At 40.7% G+C, this 23,963-nt stretch overlaps 1 protein-coding gene across 16 annotated transcripts in view; it reads left to right on the top strand.

Moving 5' to 3' along the window:
• The window catches only part of mef2cb (myocyte enhancer factor 2cb), a 92,200-nt gene extending 70,547 nt beyond the window's left edge, over positions 1 to 21,653 (top strand). For 5 of the 16 annotated variants that reach the window (XM_088630652.1, XM_088630651.1, XM_088630654.1 and 2 more), the window contains 8 exons: positions 1,410 to 1,553; positions 4,860 to 5,046; positions 6,226 to 6,273; positions 13,489 to 13,661; positions 14,348 to 14,371; positions 15,032 to 15,161; positions 16,095 to 16,230; positions 17,695 to 21,653. In XM_088630652.1, the coding sequence (XP_088486778.1) occupies positions 1,410 to 1,553; positions 4,860 to 5,046; positions 6,226 to 6,273; positions 13,489 to 13,661; positions 14,348 to 14,371; positions 15,032 to 15,161; positions 16,095 to 16,230; positions 17,695 to 18,019 (1,167 nt within the window). In that variant the 3' untranslated portion in view covers positions 18,020 to 21,653. Of the gene's footprint in view, positions 1 to 1,409; positions 1,554 to 1,629; positions 1,768 to 4,859; positions 5,047 to 6,225; positions 6,274 to 13,488; positions 13,662 to 14,347; positions 14,372 to 15,031; positions 15,162 to 16,094; positions 16,231 to 17,694 lie in introns of all 16 variants that reach the window. The other 11 variants (XM_088630668.1, XM_088630658.1, XM_088630657.1 and 8 more) reach the window with 11 other exon arrangements.
• Positions 21,654 to 23,963: the final 2,310 nt, after the last annotated feature.

The following is a 23,963-nucleotide window of genomic DNA, read 5'->3' as shown; positions in this document are numbered from 1 at the left end:
CCATCAGGTGGCTAAATTAGAAACTGCCGTTTACAGAAAGCTTAGGGACTCCTGTACTAAAAGAGAATAACTGTATTGCAAAGATTAGAAATCAGAAGCAAGTACACACTTACTTAGTCTTTGAATTAATTTCACTTTGTATATTTATTACCTTCCCTCTTTGTTTTCTTCTGTTTTCTTACAAAAAAGACTCTTACAAAAAACACTCTGTTTTTCCAACAGATTTCTTTTAATGGATGAAGTTTGTTTTGGGCTCTAAAATTAAGTGTGGAGTTGGGGGCTGCAGTCACAAATATCTTCTTAAATTTTATTTCAGAATGCTTTATGTCTGTCAGTTTTCACCGTGTTATAGCAATATCAGTAAAAACTGTTCTGTTCTTTCAATTAGCCTAGCACTTTGTAGTATCAAAATACCACTAAATCAAATCTCATTAAATAATAATAAAATAGTTGTAGTTTAGAGAGAGAGAAATCCCACTGAGCCCTAGTGTAATTGAATAAAGGTTCACAGTATTAAAAATGTAAACATGTTAAACTGGTAACCAACCAATTTACCTAATAAAGAAAATGCAGTTGACCCCCCCCCTCCCCCCCCATGAATAAAAAAGTGCACAACATTCTGACCCACAAGAAATGGGGGGTCATTCAGGAGGTGACCGCTGACCCCACTGCTGACCTGATCAGCTGGTCACCTCCTGCAGCCTGCAGGACATTTTCCAAGACCGTCCCACCCTGGTGCACTGAGGGGGTCAGAAAGCAGTGAGCACCAATTCATAAACTTTCCTCCCTGTCCCAGTATGTCAACATTGCCATAAAAGACCAATTCCGTGACCAGGGACCCTCGGAAGTGTTCCCACAGTCTCTGGATTCCGCCTTTGTTTTGAAGAAAATTCTCATACCGCTGATCTTTTAGCGGAGCAAGCCGCCACATCATTGCTGCTCTCCAAAATTGGCCAGTATTGTTGCGCCGCACCACACTTTAAAACGTCTTGAGTTCACGTTGGCCCCCAGTTCCTCAGAGACACATCTGCACTTTCCCACAGCTTTGCTTCATGATGTGGCATTAAGCAAATCTGGGAGTTGTGCATACAAGGTGTCACAGTGCCTGCGGTACTGACTCACAGCATTTTAGGAGACTGCAGTACCCTCCTGAGTCTGAGGCCAAGTACAGAGAGATTAACACATTTGAGCCACTTGTTGATTTTCAAATACTGGATTGCCTTTTGATGAAATCTTCAGTTTCTTTCATGGAACAGCAGGGTGAGGTCTAGCTGCTAGAAACCGCAATGGGCTCTCAGTGGGTTGAAGGGCCTGCTATTGTTTGTAACCTTTCTTTTGTCCGTAGGTGCATGTCTCTTTTTTCTGCCCATGTAAGCAGCCCTCTGAACTTGACCAATTGTTTGTTTCAGACGTTGAGAAAGAAGGGGCTAAATGGCTGTGACAGTCCAGACCCAGATGCAGACGACTCAGTGGGTCACAGCCCTGAGTCTGAGGACAAGTACAGAAAGATTAATGAAGATATTGATCTTATGATCAGCAGGCAAAGATTGTGTGTAAGTACTCCTGAGCCTCATTTCATTCCTCTTCTCTGTCTTGTCTTGTTTCCTGGTATTTCTCCGAACCTGGCAGGCATTGAGCAAGAAGGAAAGTACGGGCTGTGAAAGCCCTGATCATGACTCTTCTCTCGCTCTCACCCCATGCACTGAAGAAAAATACAAAAAAATTAACGAAGAGTTTGATAATATGATCAAGACCCATAAAATACCTGTAAGTATTAAAGAGAAACACAACAGCTGGTCTGCTGCTAGCTGCTGCAGTAACCTTTTTAACCCTCCTGGTGTGGGTTTCTCAGTTACCACCTTTAATCGCCCCGTTTAACACAGAAAAAAGGGGAAAATCATTTTACATCTTAGTATTTGCAATTATTATAATGCTAGGGTCATTATCAGTGTATTCACCATAATAATTCAGAACACATATGGTATATAATGATGAAATTCTATTTAATTATAAACAGTTTACTAGAAGATAATTACCATGTAGTCTGAAAAGCCAAGAGTTTTTATTTTTCTTGAGATATCATTTTTTTTCCTCCATGTAATTAGTGTTTAAAAGGCTGTCAGCGATTGCTGGATGTATGAGATCCATTGATCACTAATTATATGCATTTGAGCAGTAACAGCATTTACATCAAACGGTAACATTCATTTAAACCATGAAATTTTAAGATGCCGTGCCCGCATTGGTAGTTTAAACAGCTCACCACACTGGAAGGGTTAAAGCAGAGATTTCTGCATGAGAGGTTCCTGATTTAATGTTAACCCTGTGTGCACAGAAAGGGAGTCTCATCTGAGTCTCTCCCACCCCTCGACAGAGTGCTTGTCCCCTTGTTCTGAGGTTTATCTTCATTTAACACACATCTCCCTTCATGATATTCCTGTCTAACAGTTCTTCCTATGCCTTGCCAGGCTCTTAAGAGAAATAACTACCGCTTCAGCTGCAATTCTGCCAGTGCTGTTTTTTTGTATATCTTCAGAACGTACTTTGCAGTGCTCCCATTCATACCCTGGTGATTACTCTTCTTTATCCAATTAACACAGCCTTTAACAAGGTTCGTTTGCCACTCTTGTGCAAGGCTGTGCATGTGTGCCTACAACTGGACACAACTTTACTGGCCCCAGCTACATGTGAACTAAACAACATGGCCGAAGGAGGTGAAGTGCATCTGTCTGGATTTATGCTATTTATAAATTTGCATGCGATTGAAGTGGAGTTCTCCAGTTCTGAAGCAATTTAACAGGCTATTTAAAGGGCCACCAAGCTTGAACTTTTTTAGTTTGCGTGACAAGTGTTCTGAAATTTGTGCTTTTGCATGATTTTCCAGTGGACAACAAGAAAAGGGTAGTGCTTAATTGTGAAAAACCCTTACGTGCTTTCAAAACATTTAAATCTGTGGCCCCTTCTCATTACAGTTGTGAAATCCAGCTTGGCTACAGCTTAGCTACAGAAACCATTCTTGGTTTCGTATTTCTGCATTTTTTTTTTATTCTGTGAACTTATAACTTTTATTTCATGACTTGTGAATGGCTGAACTGGATGTCCCCAGGCAAGGGGAACAGCTGTCCAGTGGCTGTGATAGTGAGGGTGTCACAGGGAGGAAGGGTGTTAGGGGCCTTGGCAACTGTGGGCACAGCAAGTGGCAGTTCAGAGCATGGTCACTGTGGCGACGAAGTACAGGGCTCCCAGATTCCAAAGCTGGAGATGATCAGTGCGCACAGGAAGGATGGCACCATCTAAATGACAGCCTACTGAAAGCCCACGCATGTGAGGCGTGGTATGTTCCTCTCAGATCCTCTCTCCCACTCAACCACAGGCAGGCAGGCAGGCAGGCAGGGAGAGTGCACGAGGCAGCCAAAATGGAAGATGTTAAAAAAAGGAAGACCTAGCCAGGCAGTAATTAAAGAGCTACTGAAACCCCGCCGGGTGGGTTGCAATTGAAAAAAAACAACAAGAATGAACGCTAAGCCGCTAGTGTTGAGACCTTCACTGCTGATCCTTTTAAAATAATATTTACGCAGCCAAAGGGAAAGAACTGGCCATAGCCTTGTGCAAAATGAAGAAGATCAAATTTCCACTGGATGTGCTTAGAGATGGGTGTTTACTTGATCCTGGGACACATGGCAGCAATTAAAAGGCTATTTGTACTTCCCAAGGATAACACTGTGTAGGGACAGCGTCCAGCTTGTTCACTGGTTAAAAGCAGCACAAGAGCAACCAATAAACATGATAAGTTGTGCCAGTGGAGCATGGTGTTCTCTAGAGCAGCGCTACAATTCTGTCTCCTGTGGAACTTTACCTTCATCTAAACAGAAATGCGATAAGAAGGAGTCAAAAGCAAATCAAAGGTTAAGAGAGGAGGCTAATTGGTCCATCTGACTCAATATAGCAGCCAATGCAAGATTTAGCCTTCAGAATTAAATTCAGATCTGTCTAGAAATATTTGGTGTTGACGGATAGCCCATAAATATGTTTGAAATGGTGTAATACGTGTGACTTCACAAGTTCTGGAGACTTAGGAACGAAAAAAATGAGTGTTTATGTCTTAAATATGGTTGTAATTTAATTTCTCCTTTGAGGAAATAATTCTGCTTGTTACCATGTATCATCTTTGGTTGAGTTTACAACAAGTGTGCTGAGGCAGATAAAGGAATAGAAAGGAAACCACAGTTTTTACTTTGGGCTGAAAGGGGTCTAAAGAAAGTGAAGCTGATAGAAGGAGAAAGGGCAGCAGGCTGGAGCTGAATTAAAAGAGGGAGCTCACTAGAACATGTCGATGGAGGGACAGGCTTCCCTGAAGAAACTGGTGTCCAAACCAGCGTCATGCTTTCCCATGGGCCTATTGCTCGGGCTGTGACAAAGGCAGCTTTATACCCACATCGGCCTGCCTCTTGCACAGTGCTGGAGTTCAGCTGCAAGCAAAGAACTTTACACGGAGCCAAAGTAATAACTAGAGCGAAACTAGAGCCGTTTCTGCAGCGGACACATCCTCCCGCCTTCCTTTCTGTGCCCTTCGTGGACCTGGGAGCGCAGGGCTCCTGCATTGTCACATTGCCAAGGCTGAAAGCGGCCGGTCCCGCCCTAGTCCCTCGAGGATCCATGTGACGGCGGCTTTGGGATCGCTCACGGTCGCGCTCGAAAGTGTGTCTGTCTGTCTCCCGTGCCCGAGCCACTCAGGAGCCGGCTCTGTGCGCCAGTCTTTCCCCGCCACGGGAAGAGTGGTGTCCCCCGCCTGCCTGCCGAGTCCTGTAACCTCTGCTATCATGCTCTCTCTTTCTCTCCTCCTCCTGGCTGCTGCGTAGGCCGTTCCCCCTTCGAACTACGAGATGCCAGTTTCCATCCCGGTGAGCAACCCCAACAGCCTGATATACAGCCACCCAGGCAGCTCACTGGGGAACCACAGTCTCCTGCCTCTGGCCCACCCCTCTCTTCAGAGAAACAGCATGTCTCCAGGAGGGACACACCGGCCACCCAGTGCAGGCAACACAGGTACGGTGCAAGGCCTCGCTTCCATTTATTCTGAATCCTCCTTCCAGTGAACTCTTTTTTTTTTCTTTTTTCTGACACTGTTCACTGCTCTCTCGTATTACGCTATTGAGTCAGACCTGATAAGTGACAAAGGGGCCCCATCTGCTTATATGGGGCAGTTCAGAAGGAAATTAGAAGTAGCCCGTGTCTTTGCTCGGAACGATATCGCTTTTGTTGATAACAAAGTTGTTCTGCCGAAACACAGCTGACTGAGAAAGAACGATAGGTTTTTTAAAATTCGAAGCAAATGGTTCCAGACTTCTGACAATATCTGAAGTATTTCTAACAGATGGTTACAAATAAATAAAGCTTTCCAAAGCACCGAAACGTTTTTTCCTCCCATTTGGTTCCGATTGCCCTGCAGTTTCTTTGGTTGATTTTCTCCTATGTTTAAGGGGCTAGCCTTTCGACGCTGAGCCAGACATTTGATCAGTATAATCAAAACTGTGTCCCAGAAACAGACAGCTCTATTTTCCTCCAAATTAGTTCCGGCTACAATTATTACACGACATCTTTACTCATTCAATTGAAATACTTCAGGTTTTTTTTTTCATTTTTTAAAACTTCCAGTTTTGCGGCCTAATATTTTACTGAAAGGAAGTTAACATCGCTTCGAGATTTTAATAAAACACATTATCCCCTGACATTTCACTTTATATACTGAGTTTCTTGTGACATATCTGTGGCCAGCTCAATCCTTATGCTGGTTTGTTTGTATTGTCTGAAAGCTCTATTTTGTCTTCTGGTCAGTTGCCTAATGCCCACACCATGAGCAATGTGATTATCTTTGGCTTCCTGATGCAATTTGCTTCATATTACAGGAGCAAAACTAAATATGGTTTTTGGCAAAGAAAGCAATACCTAAACCACACAGACTCTGACTTTAAAAATATATCATTTTTCTTGGATGGTGTCATCAGCTCACTGAAGCCATTTCTAGAACATACGGTCAGTGGAAATGGGTAAACCAAAAAGATTATTTTTTCTGTCTCACACAGGCATGTCATTAGGTGGGGAAAGACTTGTTGAAATAACTTGGTTAGACCTGCCGTAATGCAGTGAACACACTGGAAAAGGGGCTGGAATGAGCAGTTAGAAGTCATTCCCTAAACAGTTTTTTTTTCTCTCATTTAATCTTAGGTGGCCTTTTGGGTTCAGACCTCACAACTGGTGCAGGCACCAGTGCTGGTAAGAAATGTATATATTTTCATACACACGTCCACCCACTGTAATGCTCCTAGAAACCCAAAACTTGCAGAATGTAAGAGTCACAAAATGATTTACTGCCCAAGGTGTAATCTCCGTGCAAACTCAGCTCTGCGTGCATAAGCCGTAAGCAAATTGACCAAGTGAAATTAAAAAAAAAACTCTGAAAGCTTGATAGCAAATGGATTCCTGAATGTACGGTTTGTGCCTCTTACCATTGTCATTTTTTGTGTGTCCATAGCTCTGTATTTCTAAGAACAGCTATTTTCATAAGGAGTCTCGATACATTTTGGAAGTTTCCGTGATACATGCCTCAGAAACAGTTAATTGGATGTTAATTGGATGGCGACTTCAGTTCGCTGGTGTGGCAGCTTCACAGACTGATGTGTGCATGTGCAGCTGCTGAGATGGCTTCCAGCAGCAGTTGACAGGCACAAGGTCAGAAGGACGTTTTACTGTCTGGCCATGTGTAACTGCCTGGACAAAAGTTGCATTTTTTGCTATGCATTCCATCAGCCACATACTGAGGAATATCCATTAAATGTGCCCTTTGTCCTTCCTTTTTGAAGGAACAGAAGACCCTATGTTTTTTTTTTCTTTTCACAGCACAGCCCCGAAAAGTATGGATATGGTCATGTGGAGCTTTTAACTCCCATTTAGCACCATTTGTTAACAGACAGACAACAGGGTCTTATGTGCATCTGCTGAATTTTTTGTATCCGACTCCGACCAGGGGAGTTGTCATTTTTGGTGGTTTGGCTCTGTCAGAATTTTGCAAAAAGTGTTAATAATTAAAAAGGCACTTATTCACCCCCGACCCCTCCCTGTGGAGCTGGCAGAGCAGTAATATAAAGACAATAAAGACGTTCAGGTGGGCTAATTTAGGATGAGGTGGAAGTAGCAGGCAGACCAGAGCCTCAGCCCAACAAAGCAAATTAAACTGCTACACCGATCATTAAACCATTCTTGCAATAAATACTATTTCACAGTGGTCTACAGGTTTCTCCCTAGTTTCAAATGTATTACACTCTCCCAGCCACTGATATAGGTCTGAGTGTGACCTTTGTGAAGTAGCCCCATATATTGGGAAAGGTGAAGTGAAAATGGTTGAAGGAGGTGTCTGTAGTACTTATCCATATATTGTAATGCAGTTGTCCAGAAACAGCTGATTTCATATCAGAATAACAGGCATTATTGTGATATGAATAACAATCTAGATGTTTGATAAGAAAATTTAACAAGGCTCTTGAATAGCTAGGTTTATATGCTTCTGTTTCTTGGACTGTTTTCATGTGCTGATTTACTCATGATAACTTAGACTCCATGCACATTGATTCCAGTGTCAAGCATTCAGAGTGCAGTCACACTCCTTTCAAGTTTATATTTGATGTGGATGCGAAACTTTGTCAAGTTTAATACTGGGAGAACGCTGAACCCTATTCAGCATGAGGCTCATGAGAAAGTCAGCAAAGTGGAACAGACATGTTGGACCAAGTCATATTTTAAAACATGGAGCCAGTCAACATGTTTTGTGAGTTTATTAACTTTGAGTAATAGTTTCTGAAGCCACCCACATTTTGACCGTGAATGTGCAGCTATGTACAGTAGCCCAAGACTGAAATAAATTTTAGCAAGCTTGTCATATTTATGCCTTTTTTTCTAAACAACAAGAAGGATTGACATTCTCAATGTTGATTTTCAAGGTACATTATGGTTAGCTTCTAGCTCAGGAACAGTGGTATTACTGTACTTTTACCTACAGGTACGAATTCATTATGTGACATCCAGAAGCCCAGCAGCACTGTTGTGAGGACTTCTTTTGTGCATTAGGTAGCAAACATAGAATGAACAAATTACAGTACGTTTTCTGTGCTTTGAGTGTCCATATGACCCTTTTCTGAAATTTCTTTTTTGCTCTTCTTTTAATCCCCAAGCTACAATCCTTCGACTTCTGAATAATCAAGAGTGTGAAAGGGACGTGAATCACTGAGTGAAAATGAATGAGTGCATCTCAGGTCCATACAAAAGTATAGAAGTTGAATAAATAAATGTATTTGGTCTACAGGAGCCATACAAGGCAGGTCTTTTTCTCAAAAGTTTTTTTTATATCATATATCAACATTTTTTTCAATTATTTTTTATTCAAATTAAATAGGGATCATAGAACAAGGAATTTGTTTTACAGACATGAAGTTTATAATGCAGCTGCTGGTACTCATGCACAGCTCTAAATAGAAATGGTAAGGAGATACTGCTCTTAACCATGCAGCTCTTACTAAAATGTCACATACTGGAGCTGCAGCTGCCTCTGTCAGCTAGCAGTGCAAAGCGCGCATTTCCCATACCTTCTGAAGGTAGGGTGCTAATTCCGTCCGCGACAATTATTTCCCAGAGGTCTTTATGATGAAGGTGGCCTGTTCTAATCATCACAGATCCTTTGCCGAGAGGAAAGCTGAAATGACTCTGTGACAGGAGTGTGTCTGTGAGTCCAAGTGATTTGTGAGCCGGTCGAACAGAGACGCTACAGGAACTCACCCCACCTGTTGTCCCCTTGTTTGTTTTAGCAGCAAAGCCCAGGCCGGGGTGAGCTAGGAGTCCTTATACAAGCAGCTTTTACAGATCAGCTGGTACAGGCTAAAAGCAGCTGTGAGAAAGGGGTGACAATTATTTTGACCATTCCAAAAATCTCAGCCTGTTGTCAGTGTAGTCTGACGGACTGCTGTTGAAATGAAGCTTCTCGCGTTTTTTCGCGGGTCAGCACGGTGGTGTAGCTTTTAGAGAGGGATGAAACTGCTGTTCATCTCCTCTGACACAAGTTCTGAGCAGAGGCCTGCTAACGCTATGTAATGCACTCTTTTCACATCTTCCAGGTCAGGAAGAAGTGGGTAAAATGCAACCATCGCTGCGGGAATGACCTTCTTCTGTATATCTGTCTGTAGCTGCTAAACCTTCTAAAATCTATTTTATTGTGCGTCTATCATTTCAGTAAATTTAGGGAGTTAACTGTCACGTTGCAGCACAGGTAGTATTTAGACAGGGTGATCAGAGCTGTGTGCTATTACAAGTAACAGCCCAATGTTTCTGTGTTATGGGCTGAAGGACATCCCACAGCTGGACAGCAGAATGGGGTTATTCTCTACATTTAGACATAGGCTCTCAATGTTATTGTATAAGCTGGTCTGTGTTTTCTAAAATAAATGAATGCCTTAAGAAATAATTATATTAATTCTGTAGCATGAAGATCCTTTCAGGAGTGAGTGAGGGTTAGAGTGTCAAAGAAAGCAGTTACAGTGAATTATGGGCGTCAATATGGATCCAGTCAAACTAGTAACAAACTAACAGCTTTGACTTTCTTGATTGATTGGACAAAGAGATAATTAATATTCATACCCATAATTCATTATGTTTTACCAATCCACATCTAGATTAAGGTTGGTACTCTGAAAAAAACAACAAATATATTTTATCACAAAGTTAAGGCAGCAGCTTTAAAATAATAGTTAAATTGCTGTGTTTTTATTGTTTTTTAATCTCAGTATATGCAGATATTTTAATATATTGGTTTTTTGGAAAGAAAAATTGATCCATTATAAAAATGCAAAATTCAGATTTCATTTGTGTATTTTCTTACATAAAATAGATACAAAAGATCATAAAACGTTTGCAATATATAAATTACTAAATATTTTAAAGTACAAATACTATTTTATTTATGTGGAGGTGGTGATTTTGAGCACTCTAGATCAGGCACTTGTGAAGAGAATCAACATCGCTGTCAATAGCAGCAGTCAGCATTTTGCAGTTACAGCTATTTCTGTAAAAACTGCACAAATTCAGTTTGCGGACTGGAGAACTTGAGAACTGGCAAGTTTAACAGAAGTAAGTGTGAATGGAGAACGGGATAGAAAAGGTCTGTTAGACCACAAAGAAAAATATCGGAAATTAGATTGTACAGCAGAAGGAAAATGTACAGTCAAAACCACACCTGGCCTGTGTGCAAAAAAAAAGAATGCATTGAAGACAAAGACATACATTTGTTCTAGAAATATTGGACGTGCACACTGCAAGTGGATTATACAGGGTTTTGCCGTACAATATCAGCAGTAATCTTTGACAGTGCTTAAAAGTAAAAAGTAAGTGACCCAGTTGTTTTCAGTTTTGATCACTGTGTGTCTGTATGATAGTGTGTCATAAGGCTGTGCAGTACGGTGCCCACACACAGCAGTCCCACCAATGGTGATCGTGATGACACTCCATTGTCCGAATAAATAAAGATAAATTGTCTGGAGCAAAGTGACCGTATCTTCAAGAGCACATCTTCCTTCGGTCAAGCTGAAGGAGATGATAACTAGACAGTGGCCCATGAAATAGCAGTGTATGTCTAGGACTGCCACAGGTTCCTGTCACCTTGTGCGTCACATGATGACGGGACCTATATCTCATTTCCCATTCCACTTGTCATATTTTAGAAAACGTCGTCTTCTTGACTTGCTGATGTGTTAATGTAGCGGCGCAGCTCCTGCTTGAAACTTTACAGGTACACATGAAGGCTTAGTATCACTCCACTAGCTGCAGAATTCCTCCTGGTTTGTGTTTTTAAAGTGCAATTTTAAAAATCCAGACTGTTACTTAATTGCCCCAGTCATTTGCTTTTCGGGTCTTGTAATTGAGTTCCCATACGGCAAGGGAGCGTTTGATGTAGGTTTCGGGGACATTAGTTCAGATTTTTAAAGTGCATCCGAATGATATTTGTGATCTAAGAGTCAATATTAAAGTAATGCAGTGGGCAACACTTGGTTTCCATGGATACGGCCTTTTTTATTCCAGCAGGTGAGAGAGTGAGCGATCTGAGTGGCATATGGCCACAGCAGAGTTCGGAGAGTATAGTTGGGTTTTATAAGCTTTCTGAAAACTAGTCAGACATACATGAAAATGCCAAGCTTACCAAGACATAGAGGACCAGTGTAGAGTGCCAGTGTAGTGTTCATAGAAATGTTTTTTAGGTGAAAACCAGCGTCATATGCTGTAAAGTAATACAGTAAAAGTTAAGGGTCCTTCATCATTAGGACAACAAAAATGTCTCAATCTTTAAAGATGCACATAGCTTATCTTCGAGGTTGTTTCTCAGGGCTATTTCTGAATTAAGCAGGTATCGGTCATCTCACAATTCCTGAACCTGTACCTACAAGATTAGAATATCAGGTTAATAAATGATTACAAGCTTCTATGTTAGTTTGTTAGAAAATAGTACTATTAAGTGACTTCACATGCTATAAATGCCTGACCATTGTAAAGGTCTGGTTCTGCATTTCTTTGGTTAAAGATGGCGAGTCATGAATTTCAGCATTCACTGAGTAAGTTTTAAATCATTTCAACAGAAACAGTTTTCCCTTTTGCAAAATATACTTTGCAGATTTGCAGATCTGCACTCTGTCTGACGGGCTGGAGCCATTGCAAAAGCAAATACCAAAGCACTGAAGTGCTGGCAATATGAATCCCTTTAGCACACCAACCATACGCATATATATACAATATATGTTTTGACAATTATGGTGCTTCATTTAATTTACTGCTAGAAACCCCATATATTCTTTGATTGTACAAATTGTGCCTTCAAGACTTTCATTTAAAAACAAAACCATGCCTTGACATTAAATAATGAAGAATTACTGTGGACGGCAGCTGCATTTCATCTGTTCAGAGTATATGATTAGGAACTTCATTTATGTCTAACATATAATTCTTCCCTCCCTTTTAAGTGGGAAGTGCAGTATAGCGTGTTTGCATTTAGTCCCTCAAAAATCTGAATGTTGGCTAAGAGAAAACACAGTATATATACATCATGAATGATAGTAGGATTTCTGCACCTCTGGCTGTAACTAAAATAAACTTGGTTTCAGAGGAAAAACGGTTTTCTGATTTCTGTTGGATTTAATGCAAGCTCTTTGTTTCAGTAAACCATAGACGTGTACTTATCATTCTTTTCCAAGTAATGACTTCAACTAGATCGGTTTGAATTCCCTTAATTTGACATGTCTAAAACAGGTGTTGCAATGCCAGGGAAACGACATAGTAAGGAGAATGTATATCTGAGTTGATTATGTGCATACCCCAGCCAGATAAAAATGAGCACCTGTCATGTCTGGCGTTCATACAGTGAATCATGCAGGGGTAAGCAAGCATTTATGACTCATTTCCAAAGTCAGTCTCACTTTGACGCAGCAATGCATCAGGGAGATCCACTCTGAAACTGCTCGTGTTGATCCCTGGCGTGCTCTGAAAGTACGGAACATGTATTCATTATTCGCAGAGTTCACAGAGTGTTCACAGAGTGAAATGTATAGAAAAGAGCAACTGACAGAGTGGAGGTTATGCATGTGTTTGGTATTTCAAATGGCGTCTAGCAGCACAGTTTTTGGCACATGTCAAATTTGACCTGGTATTAGAAAAATCTTAGAACCTGTGTATCTTTCTTATCGCAAAACACCTGTTCACAAACCACACTAGGGACAAATGAGACTCTTTACTGGGGCTTCAGTGATAATTTAAATGTTCTAAAGATAGTTTATAGACTGCAATATAAGCTTCATTTTCACACATTGGAAGACACATACCATATCAGTACCACAGCACATTTACAGTGTGAGCTGTACTTCCCTTTTTGCAGAAAAAGCTGTCAAAATTGGGCAGATGCCTTTTTTCTCGTTTGCTTGATTCTTCTATTGATGTGGATTCTGTAATCCAGCCCTGCCAAACCACAGAGCTTTGTAGGTCTTCTTCAATTACCGATGTGCGACTTCTTCACCTGCTTTGTGAAGTTGAGGTATTTTTTTTGTCTAAGAGGATGAAGTAAAAATAAACAATAAGTACATGAATGAATGAAAAATCAGACTGTTTGGGCTGTTGTGCTGCCTAAGCAGAAATAAAGATTCTAATTAAATACTTTTCTTTAATTTATTTGTTCTGTGAGACAGTTTGCTCCATCATGAACTGCTCAGCTCCTGTAACACGTTCTGTAACTGTCAGAGCATTTTGCAAGGAATGTTGCTCTTCTGTGTGGTGTGGCAGAGGTAAAAGTCATAATCCAAGCGGTTACAATCTTAGATCATTTCCAGAATAAATTGTTTCGGAGTGCAGTAATTGCCCTTGCTAGTGCAGCCCGATGATTCTGGGCTTTTTCTCGTGTCGCCCCAACAGGAAACGGTTACGGCAACCACCGCAACTCGCCAGGTTTGCTGGTCTCACCTGGGAACATGAACAAGAATATGCAGGCGAAGTCTCCACCGCCCATGAACCTGGGAATGAACAACCGCAAGCCCGACCTCCGCGTGCTCATCCCGCCGGGCTCCAAGAACACCATGCCCTCGATTGTAAGAGCCGCCTTCCGCTGGACAGTTCGCACCCCGCTCCTCCGTGTCCTCCCCTGCCTCCACCTCAACAACCTGACCATGGCAGTTCCTAAAATACGAAGCCGCTGTTGTTCTCCAAGCCTGTGGCCATTAGCTGAGTGAACAGCCGTCCCCAGGCGTGACGGCCTTGTAATGCCTTTGCGAAGGTGTTAGGAACGTGAGAGACCCAAATGCCTCCCTGTTGGCAAAACAGAAAAAAAACTGCTTTTAAATTGTGCCTGGAGTAGGTTTATCTTGCGATTAATGAAACTAAGCGAATTTAATTGAAATAAAATATTTTGGTATTTGTGGCATGCATAACCAGGCTGCTGTTCACTTAAACAACCGTCAAGAGTCCCCAGTTTTGGACATTGAGCAGTCCAGCAGGTTTTCTTGGTCTGTAAAATGTCAGTAGATTTAGACCGTTGGAGTAGACTTACCTAAAACCTTTTTTAGACCAGATTAACTCCTCTCCTAGGTTTGAGGTTACTTCTAGGTAGCTTAAAGACAGACTTGGAAAACATGTTGGATTTAATGTGGCTTGTGGGGACAGGCATTTCTGAGGTGTTTGCAATATTCACCATTCAAAAATTAGAATTAAGAGCCTTCCCCTTCAGCAAATACACTGCGACTAATTCTTACTTATTGCCTCATCTCAATGCCAACAGTCTGAGGATGTTGATCTCCTACTGGTAAGTGGGATTACTGTTTCTTAAAAAAAATCAGCACACATATATATATACCATCCTCATCCTTCATTAAGGCATAAAGAGCTAACAACTGGGAAATTAAATCAATTCTGGCTGTACTCTTAAAACAAGGCTAAATATGAGTCTCATGATCTATTGCGTCTATTTTATAGTTTTAAGGACAAAAGACTAATGACAGTGGTTTGAGCACCACCTAGCGGTTTTTTAAAATAACTACACTGGATTGCAATTATCGCTGTAGTGATCAAAATATCAAGAATATATGTTTATTTTTTCTCCCTGCCTGCTTGCTGTAGTGTACTTAAAAAAGTTTAGAGTGTGAATAAACAAAACAGTATAAAACACAAGCTAGACATGCATATTTCATCATATTTCCATTCTGTATGCTTCCTACCACAATAAAGCAGCCCTTTTACTTGTTACTGGTGCTGTTGCCAAGGAGACCATGATGTAATGGGTTTCTATGGCAACAGCTAGTCTTCTGTAGGGTTGTAAATGATAGGGTTGCCAGAGTTCAGAGGAGCCACATGTTAAATGATTAATCTTAAAAATTTGCATCCTGTTGATTCTTTTAGTGCCTAAAAACAAAATGTGTTTTGCCCTCAGCTTAATTTACGATCATGTCTCTTTCTTTCATTTCAGAACCAGAGAATAAATAACTCGCAGTCTGCACAGTCGTTGGCTACTCCAGTGGTTTCTGTAGCAACACCGACTCTGCCAGGACAAGGAATGGGAGGGTACCCATCAGCCATTTCTACCACATATGGTACTGGTAAGGAATACCTGTCGCTGTTGGAAAGACCATCACACACTGAACCCAGCTCTGGCCGTTTCCTGCCACGAGCTGGCCTGTAGATCTTTCACAGTGAACATTGCAAAGACCGAAAATAAAAGAAAAAAAACACCAATTCCGGAAAGTGGGCGGTACACAGCTTGTAAATCAGCCCGTAAAAAAAGAAGAAAATAAGATACCGATTTCCTTCAACGGCATTGTTACATGGGACAGTGTGCCTGTGGACCTGAGCCTCATGTTGCCTCCCTTTCCTCAGGAGCACTGTTCTGCCCTTTCCAAGCAGAGGCCAGAGCTTTGAAAGCCCTGATTGCAAACCCACCACAGCCTGGATACTCTTCCATGGCGCTCCAAAGCAGGAAGCAGCACAGCACCAATTCACACAATAACGTTGTTGTCCATTTCAATTACGTTTACACAATACTTTCTATTTGTGTGTGGCAAATATGCACAAGACAGTTGTAGATTTTAGTGTCTTGTGGAAATAAAAGTAAATTGTTTAATTGGAGTGTCGCAGTTGTAGATTTGTCAGTCTTGAATAATGTTGCATGATGTTATCTTCTTCGCCTTAACTAATTTCTTATATATTTCTTTAGTTATGTGTTTCTTTTCTGCTCTAACATTTAAGAAGAATGGGGAATTGGGAACTGCTCAAACTAATAACTGATCACCTTGTGGACCCGTTAGAGCAATTGAGCTGGGTGCAGTGATACGTTTATACCAGCAGATGGTGCAATTTGCATTTGTCAGCACAGTCTTGTTCCTGTCCTGTATAGCTTGTGTTTCCGCAAGAGCAGTGTTCAGACTTCAATGTCAGTATAGACGTTTGACTTCCTCATGCAGGGTGTGAAGGTTTTCCTGGGAAAAGTGACATAAGGAATGATTAACATGGCCTCTCTCCCCACGCTCTTGCAGAATATTCCCTGAGCAGTGCAGACCTATCATCGCTGTCTGGTTTCAACAGTGCCAGCGCCCTTCATTTGGGCTCAGTGACAGGCTGGCAGCAGCAGCACCTGCAGAATATGCAGCACTCAGCCCTCAGCCAGTTAGGGTGAGTACCGGGAACACTGCTCGCCTCACTGATTAAGGGGCAGGAGAGCTCAGGGTAGACCTGCACCATGCCAAAAGTGCCGGAGACAATAGGGCATTTTTAAAAACAAAGACTGAGATTTTCTTTGAGTTCTCCAAATATGCAACAATACACATTATAACAGACAAGTTGGAAAATGGGCATTTGCTGTTATCACAAAGATTTCCAGATTTCTGTTAGCTTATCACCCAGAAATATGTTTTCAGACTTTGAATCTAGTTACTGATTTTCAGATGTGTCTTATTACTGTGCAGACACTTACAAAGGGGGTTCGTTAACATCGCTTCTGAAGAGCAGCTTATCCACTCCCTCATCGCCCCCCTTGTTGTTGAGTCTCACTTTGTTGTGGTTACTTTCGTCTGGTTTTTTCTGGGTGTTGCTTCCCTTATAAATTCAAGGTCTGTCAGGTTCTGCAGTGATCATGTACTGTATGTTCAGTGGTCAGAGAGGATCATGGGTAAACTCAGACGTTTACCCTTAATGAGTTTAGCTGATGCATCTAGGCCTGCCCTCACAAAAGCTTTTTTGTTCTTAATGACAAACAAAAACAGAGAATGGCAGGCTGGTTAACCGAATGAAGGACACACAGAAAATGGTAAATTACTTCAGTCTTGTGTCTGGGTGCAATACACACTATCATCTGTTTCTTATTAGCCTACCATAATGTATATAAGTCTCCATATAGCTTCCTTTTAGAAATTACAGCAGATTTGTCAGAAATATAATTCCTTTGAGACCATGTGCAAATGGTGCATGCCAGCAAGAGGTTTCTTTTTCAAACCACTGGTAAATCTTTGTCTTGGAAAGGCTTGAAGAATGTATAGATTACATCAAACAAACTCCTACCACATTTGACAATTTTCCATGACGGATCTTCTATTGCAAATCATTTTCAATTCTGTTTTATTTTAGCATCAGAAAGATTCTTTCTTCATTTCTAAATGGTGTAAAACTTGTCGTAAAACCATATCGAATGGTCCAGGCACTGATTTTATAGCGTGTCTGTCAGTAAATAATCACAGTTGTTCAATGGAGAACAACTGGAGACGGTTTTTTACTGTGTCCAGAGAACAGTCATTTCTGGTCACATCTGAAAGTCATGAGCAGCCAACAGAAAGAGCGCGGGTCTGCCGCGTTTTCATCAGGAGAAAAGGCTTACGCAGGCGGTCTTAAGGACCCTGTCAGTGGGGTAGATGTATTTCTCAACACTTGCTTGACATGCACAGTGATGTGCAGTGCCCTTTGAGCTGTAGTAGTGTTTTCAGTGGGCTCATTTGAACTGTGGTTCGTCAATGGGGGGGGGAGTGCTGTAAGTGAACCGGCTGTCCACAAGGGGGCGCCATGCATGTGTGTGTATGTGTGTGGGGAGTAAAGTGGGCTGTTCGGGCTCCTCATTCTGTAACTGGGTTTCCTTTCCTCCTACAGAAATTGCACTAGCACTCACTTATCTCAGAGTACAAATCTCTCCCTGCCTTCTGCTCAAAGCCTCCACATCAAGTCAGAACCTGTTTCTCCTCCTAGAGACCGCACCGCCACGCCATCGGGGTACCTCCAGCAACACTCCCGCCAAGACTCGGGGAGGTCTCCCGTTGACAGTCTGAGCAGCTGCAGCAGCTCTTACGAGGGCAGCGACCGGGAGGAGCACAGGAACGATTTCCACTCGCCCCTGGGACTCGTCAGGCCCTCCCCGGACGAAAGAGAAAGCCCCTCGGTCAAAAGAGTGCGGCTCTCAGAAGGCTGGGCCACATGATCGCGGCGGGTTTTTTTAAGAAAAAAAAAGGGTTATTTTATTTTTCTTGCAGAGTGTGTGTGCTATACGTACTCAAGTGGTTGGGGGGGCAGGAGAGGGAAGGGGGAGCTAGGGGTGGAAGGGGGGGGCAGTTGGGGTGGGGTTTGGGGGTGGGAGGGGGGGGCGGGACTATGCATTACTTGTGCCGTGTGTGGAAAAAAAAAAGTAAATAAAAAAAAACAAAGCAACAAAAAAAAAAGTCAGGTACTCTGTTTTGTAAAAGTACTTTTAACTTGCCTCAGTGATAACAAGGATAACTAAAATGAAAAAGAAAAAGTTAAATGGCTGAGATAACGGCCTAGCACTTGAGTTGTACAACTAAACCAACGTGTACAGATGAGGTTTTCTGGCTCACTTCTCTTCATCGCAGTGCTCCCTAGCAAAATGTATGTTACAATAGATAATGTCATGTTGCAGGTTCAACGTATTTATGTATATAGAGGGTTGGGGGTCGGGGGTTGGGGGTGGCGGGTTGGTGAATTTGCCAGACTTTGCAGATTTATTTACCGAAAAGAGAAAGCTGTTATGCAACATTTTAAAACGTGTACAGGAATCTTTGCAGACCCAGTAAGGGAGAGGGGTGGGGTGGGACGGGTCTCTTCCACATTCAGACCATCTAGAACCCATTGAAGACAGCTTACATTGCAAGTATGGTACTCAGTGATTACGAGGATCAAAGGACTTTCGTAAAAAGTGGACCATACTTATATATTAGGGGGAAAAAGACAACGTTGGCGAAAAGAGCTGTTGTAGTTCATCAAAAACAAATCCGGGTCTGCATTTAATAATCAGTATACAAAAAGATGTATGATACATTTTGCTTATATTTTCATAAAAAATGAAAAAAAAAATGCAAAGCACTTGTGGCTTTTTGTAGTTTACCTAAGCCAGAATGTGTTTTTGATAGCTTTGCTGATCTTTTAAAAAAGAAAGAAGGAAAAAGGGCCTACAGGAATTAAGATAAACGGGCTTTTTGTAAAGAAAGCCCCACCCGAAGCCATGAAAATAGATGATGAAAATCCCGTGCTTTGCTGAACAAATAACTGTTTTCTCTTTGTAGAGGTTTTTGTTTAAAAAAAAGTGTATTTCTAATTATATATAATAATATTAAGAATCTTTAAACAAATCTGTGAAATTAACATGCTTGTGTATAGCTTTCTAATATATATAAAATAATTATGGATATAGCAAACATTGTTTTTATCTTGCTAGTGGGGGTATGTATGTGCATCTGCACATATTGTTTTTGCTGATCTGTTTAATCTGTTTAACAGAGTCAGTCAGGGGTTTATTCTAGTTTAACCTTGATAACCAGCTAAAGTTATGTGCCCGTGTCTGTATTTAATAAAAAAGACCTCTTTACAAATGCTGACATATCATGGAACCAGGGTGGCTACCATCCACAGAGGGTTTAAAAGTGCATGATTAGAAATTGTTTCTGAAAATATGGATATGAAGCTTGAGAACAGAACACACTTTTGTTGGATGTGCTGCGTTACAAAACCTTTCTTTGCAACCCATCCTTAAAGGAATGAAACCCAAGTGCTGTGTTTTCTAACAAGCACCCAAGGTGAAAAGCAACATTGAAAATGAGGGTTTGTCCCTTTTTAAATATTATGGAAAGTTATTGTATATTTAGAGTCCAAACCCTCAGATTTCTGTCTTTTTACCTGTAACAAATGTGTGTTCGTTTATTAAAAACCACAGCTTTGACTTTAAATGGCATTGGAATTTTTGAAATCCATACAAAATCAACAGATTTTGAACTCAGGAAATAATTGAAAGACTCATATTTTACCTAATAAATGATGTTCAGTTATTCAGGATGTGGTGAAGCTGAGAGCATGAGAGTGCTTAGTCACTGCGTGACCCTCATGGTTGCCTGTCAGCTGGCTGTTCTGTTTCCCCAGTTCAATGTGACTTGAAGCAGTGGCAACATACAAATTAAGCAAATCCATAAGCTGGTTAAGGAGAAGCACAAGTTTTGATTTTAAGAAGTCACTTTTTATATAAAGCTAGTAATCTCACTTTGTCTCTGCCTCCTCTCTCTGAATCTGCTGTTACCCAAGTGTTATGGAATTGCTTTGTGCAGAGTTGATACGAGGTTACGATATTATTGCCATGTACTTGTGGTCAAGTTTTTAAGGGGCAGAGCCCCAAGAGTTTCTTTTTTTAATTCAATGAAACTACACAACCTTGTTGGCAGACAGAGTTTTTAGGCAACAGTCTTTTAAGAAAAACCAAAGCTAGTGGCATTTTAAGATTGCTTTTCTATTGCTCTATATCATTTTCTAAATTCATGCTTATTGATGATCACATATCAACAATGCTAACATAACCATTTTACAAGGATTTCTATGAGTTTAAAATCCTAATGTATATAACACATTCCCATACATAATTCACGAAAAACATAAGACAATTCAAATGACTTCTGTACGAGACATCTATTATTCTGTTACATATTTTTAAAGAAAAGAAGTGCTCAGCTCTTCTTTGCTTCCTCATTCTGTGGTAATAATTCACTAGGCACATTTTCAATAATTCACATGTACAATATATGCCATCCTTAAAACAAAGTACCTTCATTTGGAAAATGTGAATAATTTTAAATAAAAGTACTAAAACTAGCTAATTTGAGTCAATACGTAATCCTAAAGCTGTGATCGGCATATTCACAGAATTTGCAAATTATCTTTTCTAAATGTGTTTCACATAGCAGTGATTTAATTTCAGAAGAAAAGCCACTAGATCACACAAGCTAAAGTCTGATTTGCCTAAGCAACTGGTAGTTTGTCGTCTGCTCTACTTTGTGCCATTTCTCTGTATCTAAACAAGATTAAAAAAATGTCATGTCTGCTTTGTGATACTGGTTTCCTGACACTTCAGATCTCAAGAAAGACGGACGGAGTACTGTTTTTTTATGACTAGACTGCTTCAAGATGTTTAGATAATGGTTTTGTTCCTATATTTTAACCAAAGACATGGAACAACCAAGGTTAAATTTTAGATTTCAGTCAAAGATTTCCTGCAGATCTTTTTCTGAGCAGTTTTAGGTTTTCCTGTTCCATTCTTTACTTGTACCTCAAATTGACCCACAGAGTACCTCAGATAACGAACAGAGGTCCGTGTCATGAGCAATAAAGTCAAGTATTCCGGTGCGTGACGTGAAGGCAGTGTTCAATAACAGAACCTTGGTTGTTGTTCAGTAATTGTATAACTCGTGCAGACTTCTTGGAATGCTCCAGCTGGTTTGCTGTTTTCTTTATATTTTTTTTTCTTCTTCCTGAAAGTTGTTTCCATTTAAAAAAATACAAAAAAACAAAACAATAGTAATAAATGTAGCTTGTACAAAATTGGGGAACGTTGGAAGACAATGTTTTGAAAATAAAGAGGATTACAGTGGCATAAGCTGGACTTTGTCGCCACTTGAAGATAAGATGTTATTAAATTAAACCGCATCTATGTATCTCAAGGGACTTAATTCAGCTGTCTGTAGTAAACAAAAATGGAAAAAATTACAGTTTCTCCTGCTGGAAGATAAGGTATTTGTATTTTGCAGACAAATCAGTAAAGTTACTGGCTTTCTTAGTTACCTGGTGTCTATGTGTGCTTCTTTATATTGTTTTGTTTTATATGTTGTACAATGTCAACACTCACCCTCACACCTCACTCCTCACACAGGAGTCTTGCTGTACATGAGCTGCATTGCTCCTGCACCCTTGAGCCCACTGGTTCCAACAAAGAGCCTGCAGTTCGCTAAATGTGTTTCCAGGGATGTAGCCCTGCTGTCCATTTGAAAGATCTTCAGTCCACCGTCGGAGTCTCTTGTTGTGTCTTGGTGATATTAGTTAGTATTGTCCTCCGCCCAACATTTGATTATATGATAATATGAGTACTGGACAAGTATTTCTGAATCAATACTTGTACGTAAAACTGTTGTGACAAGCAACACACATTCAGGTAGGACATTTGGGGATCATCTTTTGCTCCTGTTCTGTAGCTGTAGAGTTCCTGTTTGCACCAAAGTATTCTTTTTAAAAATATATGAAAGACAAAAGGGGCTTTTGGTCTTGTTAGTCTTGTTTTTCTCAATTCATATTCGATTTCCACTCCTCACTCCAGTTTCAAATAAATGGTACCTAAATACATCCCCTCACACCTCGGAAAGAAAGATTCGTTTTTTCTCTGTTTATACAGATAAAGTCGAAAACAACACTGACATGAGATTTATCTTCTGTCCGAAGCTATAGTTCCTAACTCAATTCATTTCGAACCCACGCTTAACCAAACTGGTGCCCGATATTTGTTTCAGCAGCATCAATGTCCCTAAACTGTAATGACATTCATTAGGAAAGTTATCTTAATTATTCAGACAAGTATCCACAAGTGTCTGCATAGCAAATAATGGATTTTAAGAAACCACTACACAAAGAACTTGTGGGGTGTTACTGTTGAGTATCAGTGCATATGTTTCCAAGAACTCACACCATCATAGTCCGATTGTTCCTCTATTTCTGGAGGTCTTTGAACGCTATAGTATTGCGGATTGAAATACTTCAGTGTTCCGAATTCTATAGGCACTGACAGAGCTGTGGTGTTTCTGAAAGTAGAGGCTTGAATTGGATTTTGTTATACAAGCCCATGACTTGTCAAAAGCAGAACGGAGAAAGACCGAGACCTAGAGATAACAGAAGCAAGCTTTCCTGGCTGTCAGACCATCAGAGGTCAGGTTGAAGAAGCTGGATGGTTCCCAACTATGGGCCTAATCCCCCCACTGAGCTCACAAGATACCGCTTTAGCACAAATTCAGGTAAACAAGTAATGTATTCAGTGCCCTGCAGACGTATTCAGACCCTCAGTTCTCACATTTTGTTGCTCTCAAGCATCATGGTGGCAGTGTTGTGTTATAGTCCTGTTTCTCTTCAACAGAGACTCTTGTCAATCTTGAGAATCTTGTCAAGACTGATTGGGAAGTTAGATGGAACACAGTACAGGCAAATCTTAGGAGAAAAATCTGTTCAGTCTGCCGAAGACCTAAAACTGAGATAAAAAGTCACCTTTCAGCAGGAAAATGACCCCAAGCACAAGGCCAAAACTACACTGGAGTAAAATACAAAGGTGAAAGTGAATGTCCTTGAGTGTCCCTGTCACCTTAAACCTATTGAAACACCAAGACTTGACACATCAGCCTGGTGTTAGTAGGCTTGGTAGACCTACCCATATTTACCCAAGTATTGACATCATAGTTCTGAATACTTAATGATTTTAGTTTTTGAACACTAAAGGAAAGTTATGACTACTTTTTCAAAGCACCATATAAGTCACAGAAGCCTTTCTCTTTATTCTGAATATTCATGCATTCATTTATATTCTGTAGCTGTTGTTCTGCAGCAGGTCCAATGCATCGTACAGCTTTCAGATTTAGAGAGGGTTTGCTGAGTTGTAAGTCTCCCAAAGTTTAGCCTGGGGATAAAAACTAATAAGCTGCCTTTACAACAGTTAGAGTGAATGAAGTTGAAGATTTTTCGTATTCCTGTGTCCTGAGAAGTGTCTTCCCACCCATAGCACAGAACCAAGTGTTTTTTTTCTTTCTCTCTGCACTGTTACACCAGTGATGATATTTTATTTTTTGATTTCTTTATATAAATTATGTAAACTTAAAACAATTATATGGCATAGCTATTAAAATTTTCGATGCACACTTATGCTTTGCTTTCTATTGTGAAGCCCATTTTCCTTATAGAATAGGCATTTTCTGACTATACTGCTTAAGTATATGAGAAGGGACTGGTAAAGGCTTATTTACCTGTGAAGAAGGCTCCACAGCCGAAATGTTGTGTGTCTTTTCTTTTCCTTTCAGCAATGGAATAAACCTTTACCTGTTCCTTGGCACCCTATGCAT

The sequence above is a fragment of the Lepisosteus platostomus genome, chromosome 4 (assembly GCF_059453375.1).
Source record: "Lepisosteus platostomus isolate fLepPlt1 chromosome 4, fLepPlt1.hap1, whole genome shotgun sequence".
Classification (NCBI taxonomy): domain Eukaryota; kingdom Metazoa; phylum Chordata; class Actinopteri; order Semionotiformes; family Lepisosteidae; genus Lepisosteus; species Lepisosteus platostomus.
Note: the sequence above shows the minus strand (reverse complement) of the source record. Positions and strands in the feature narration are given on the sequence as shown.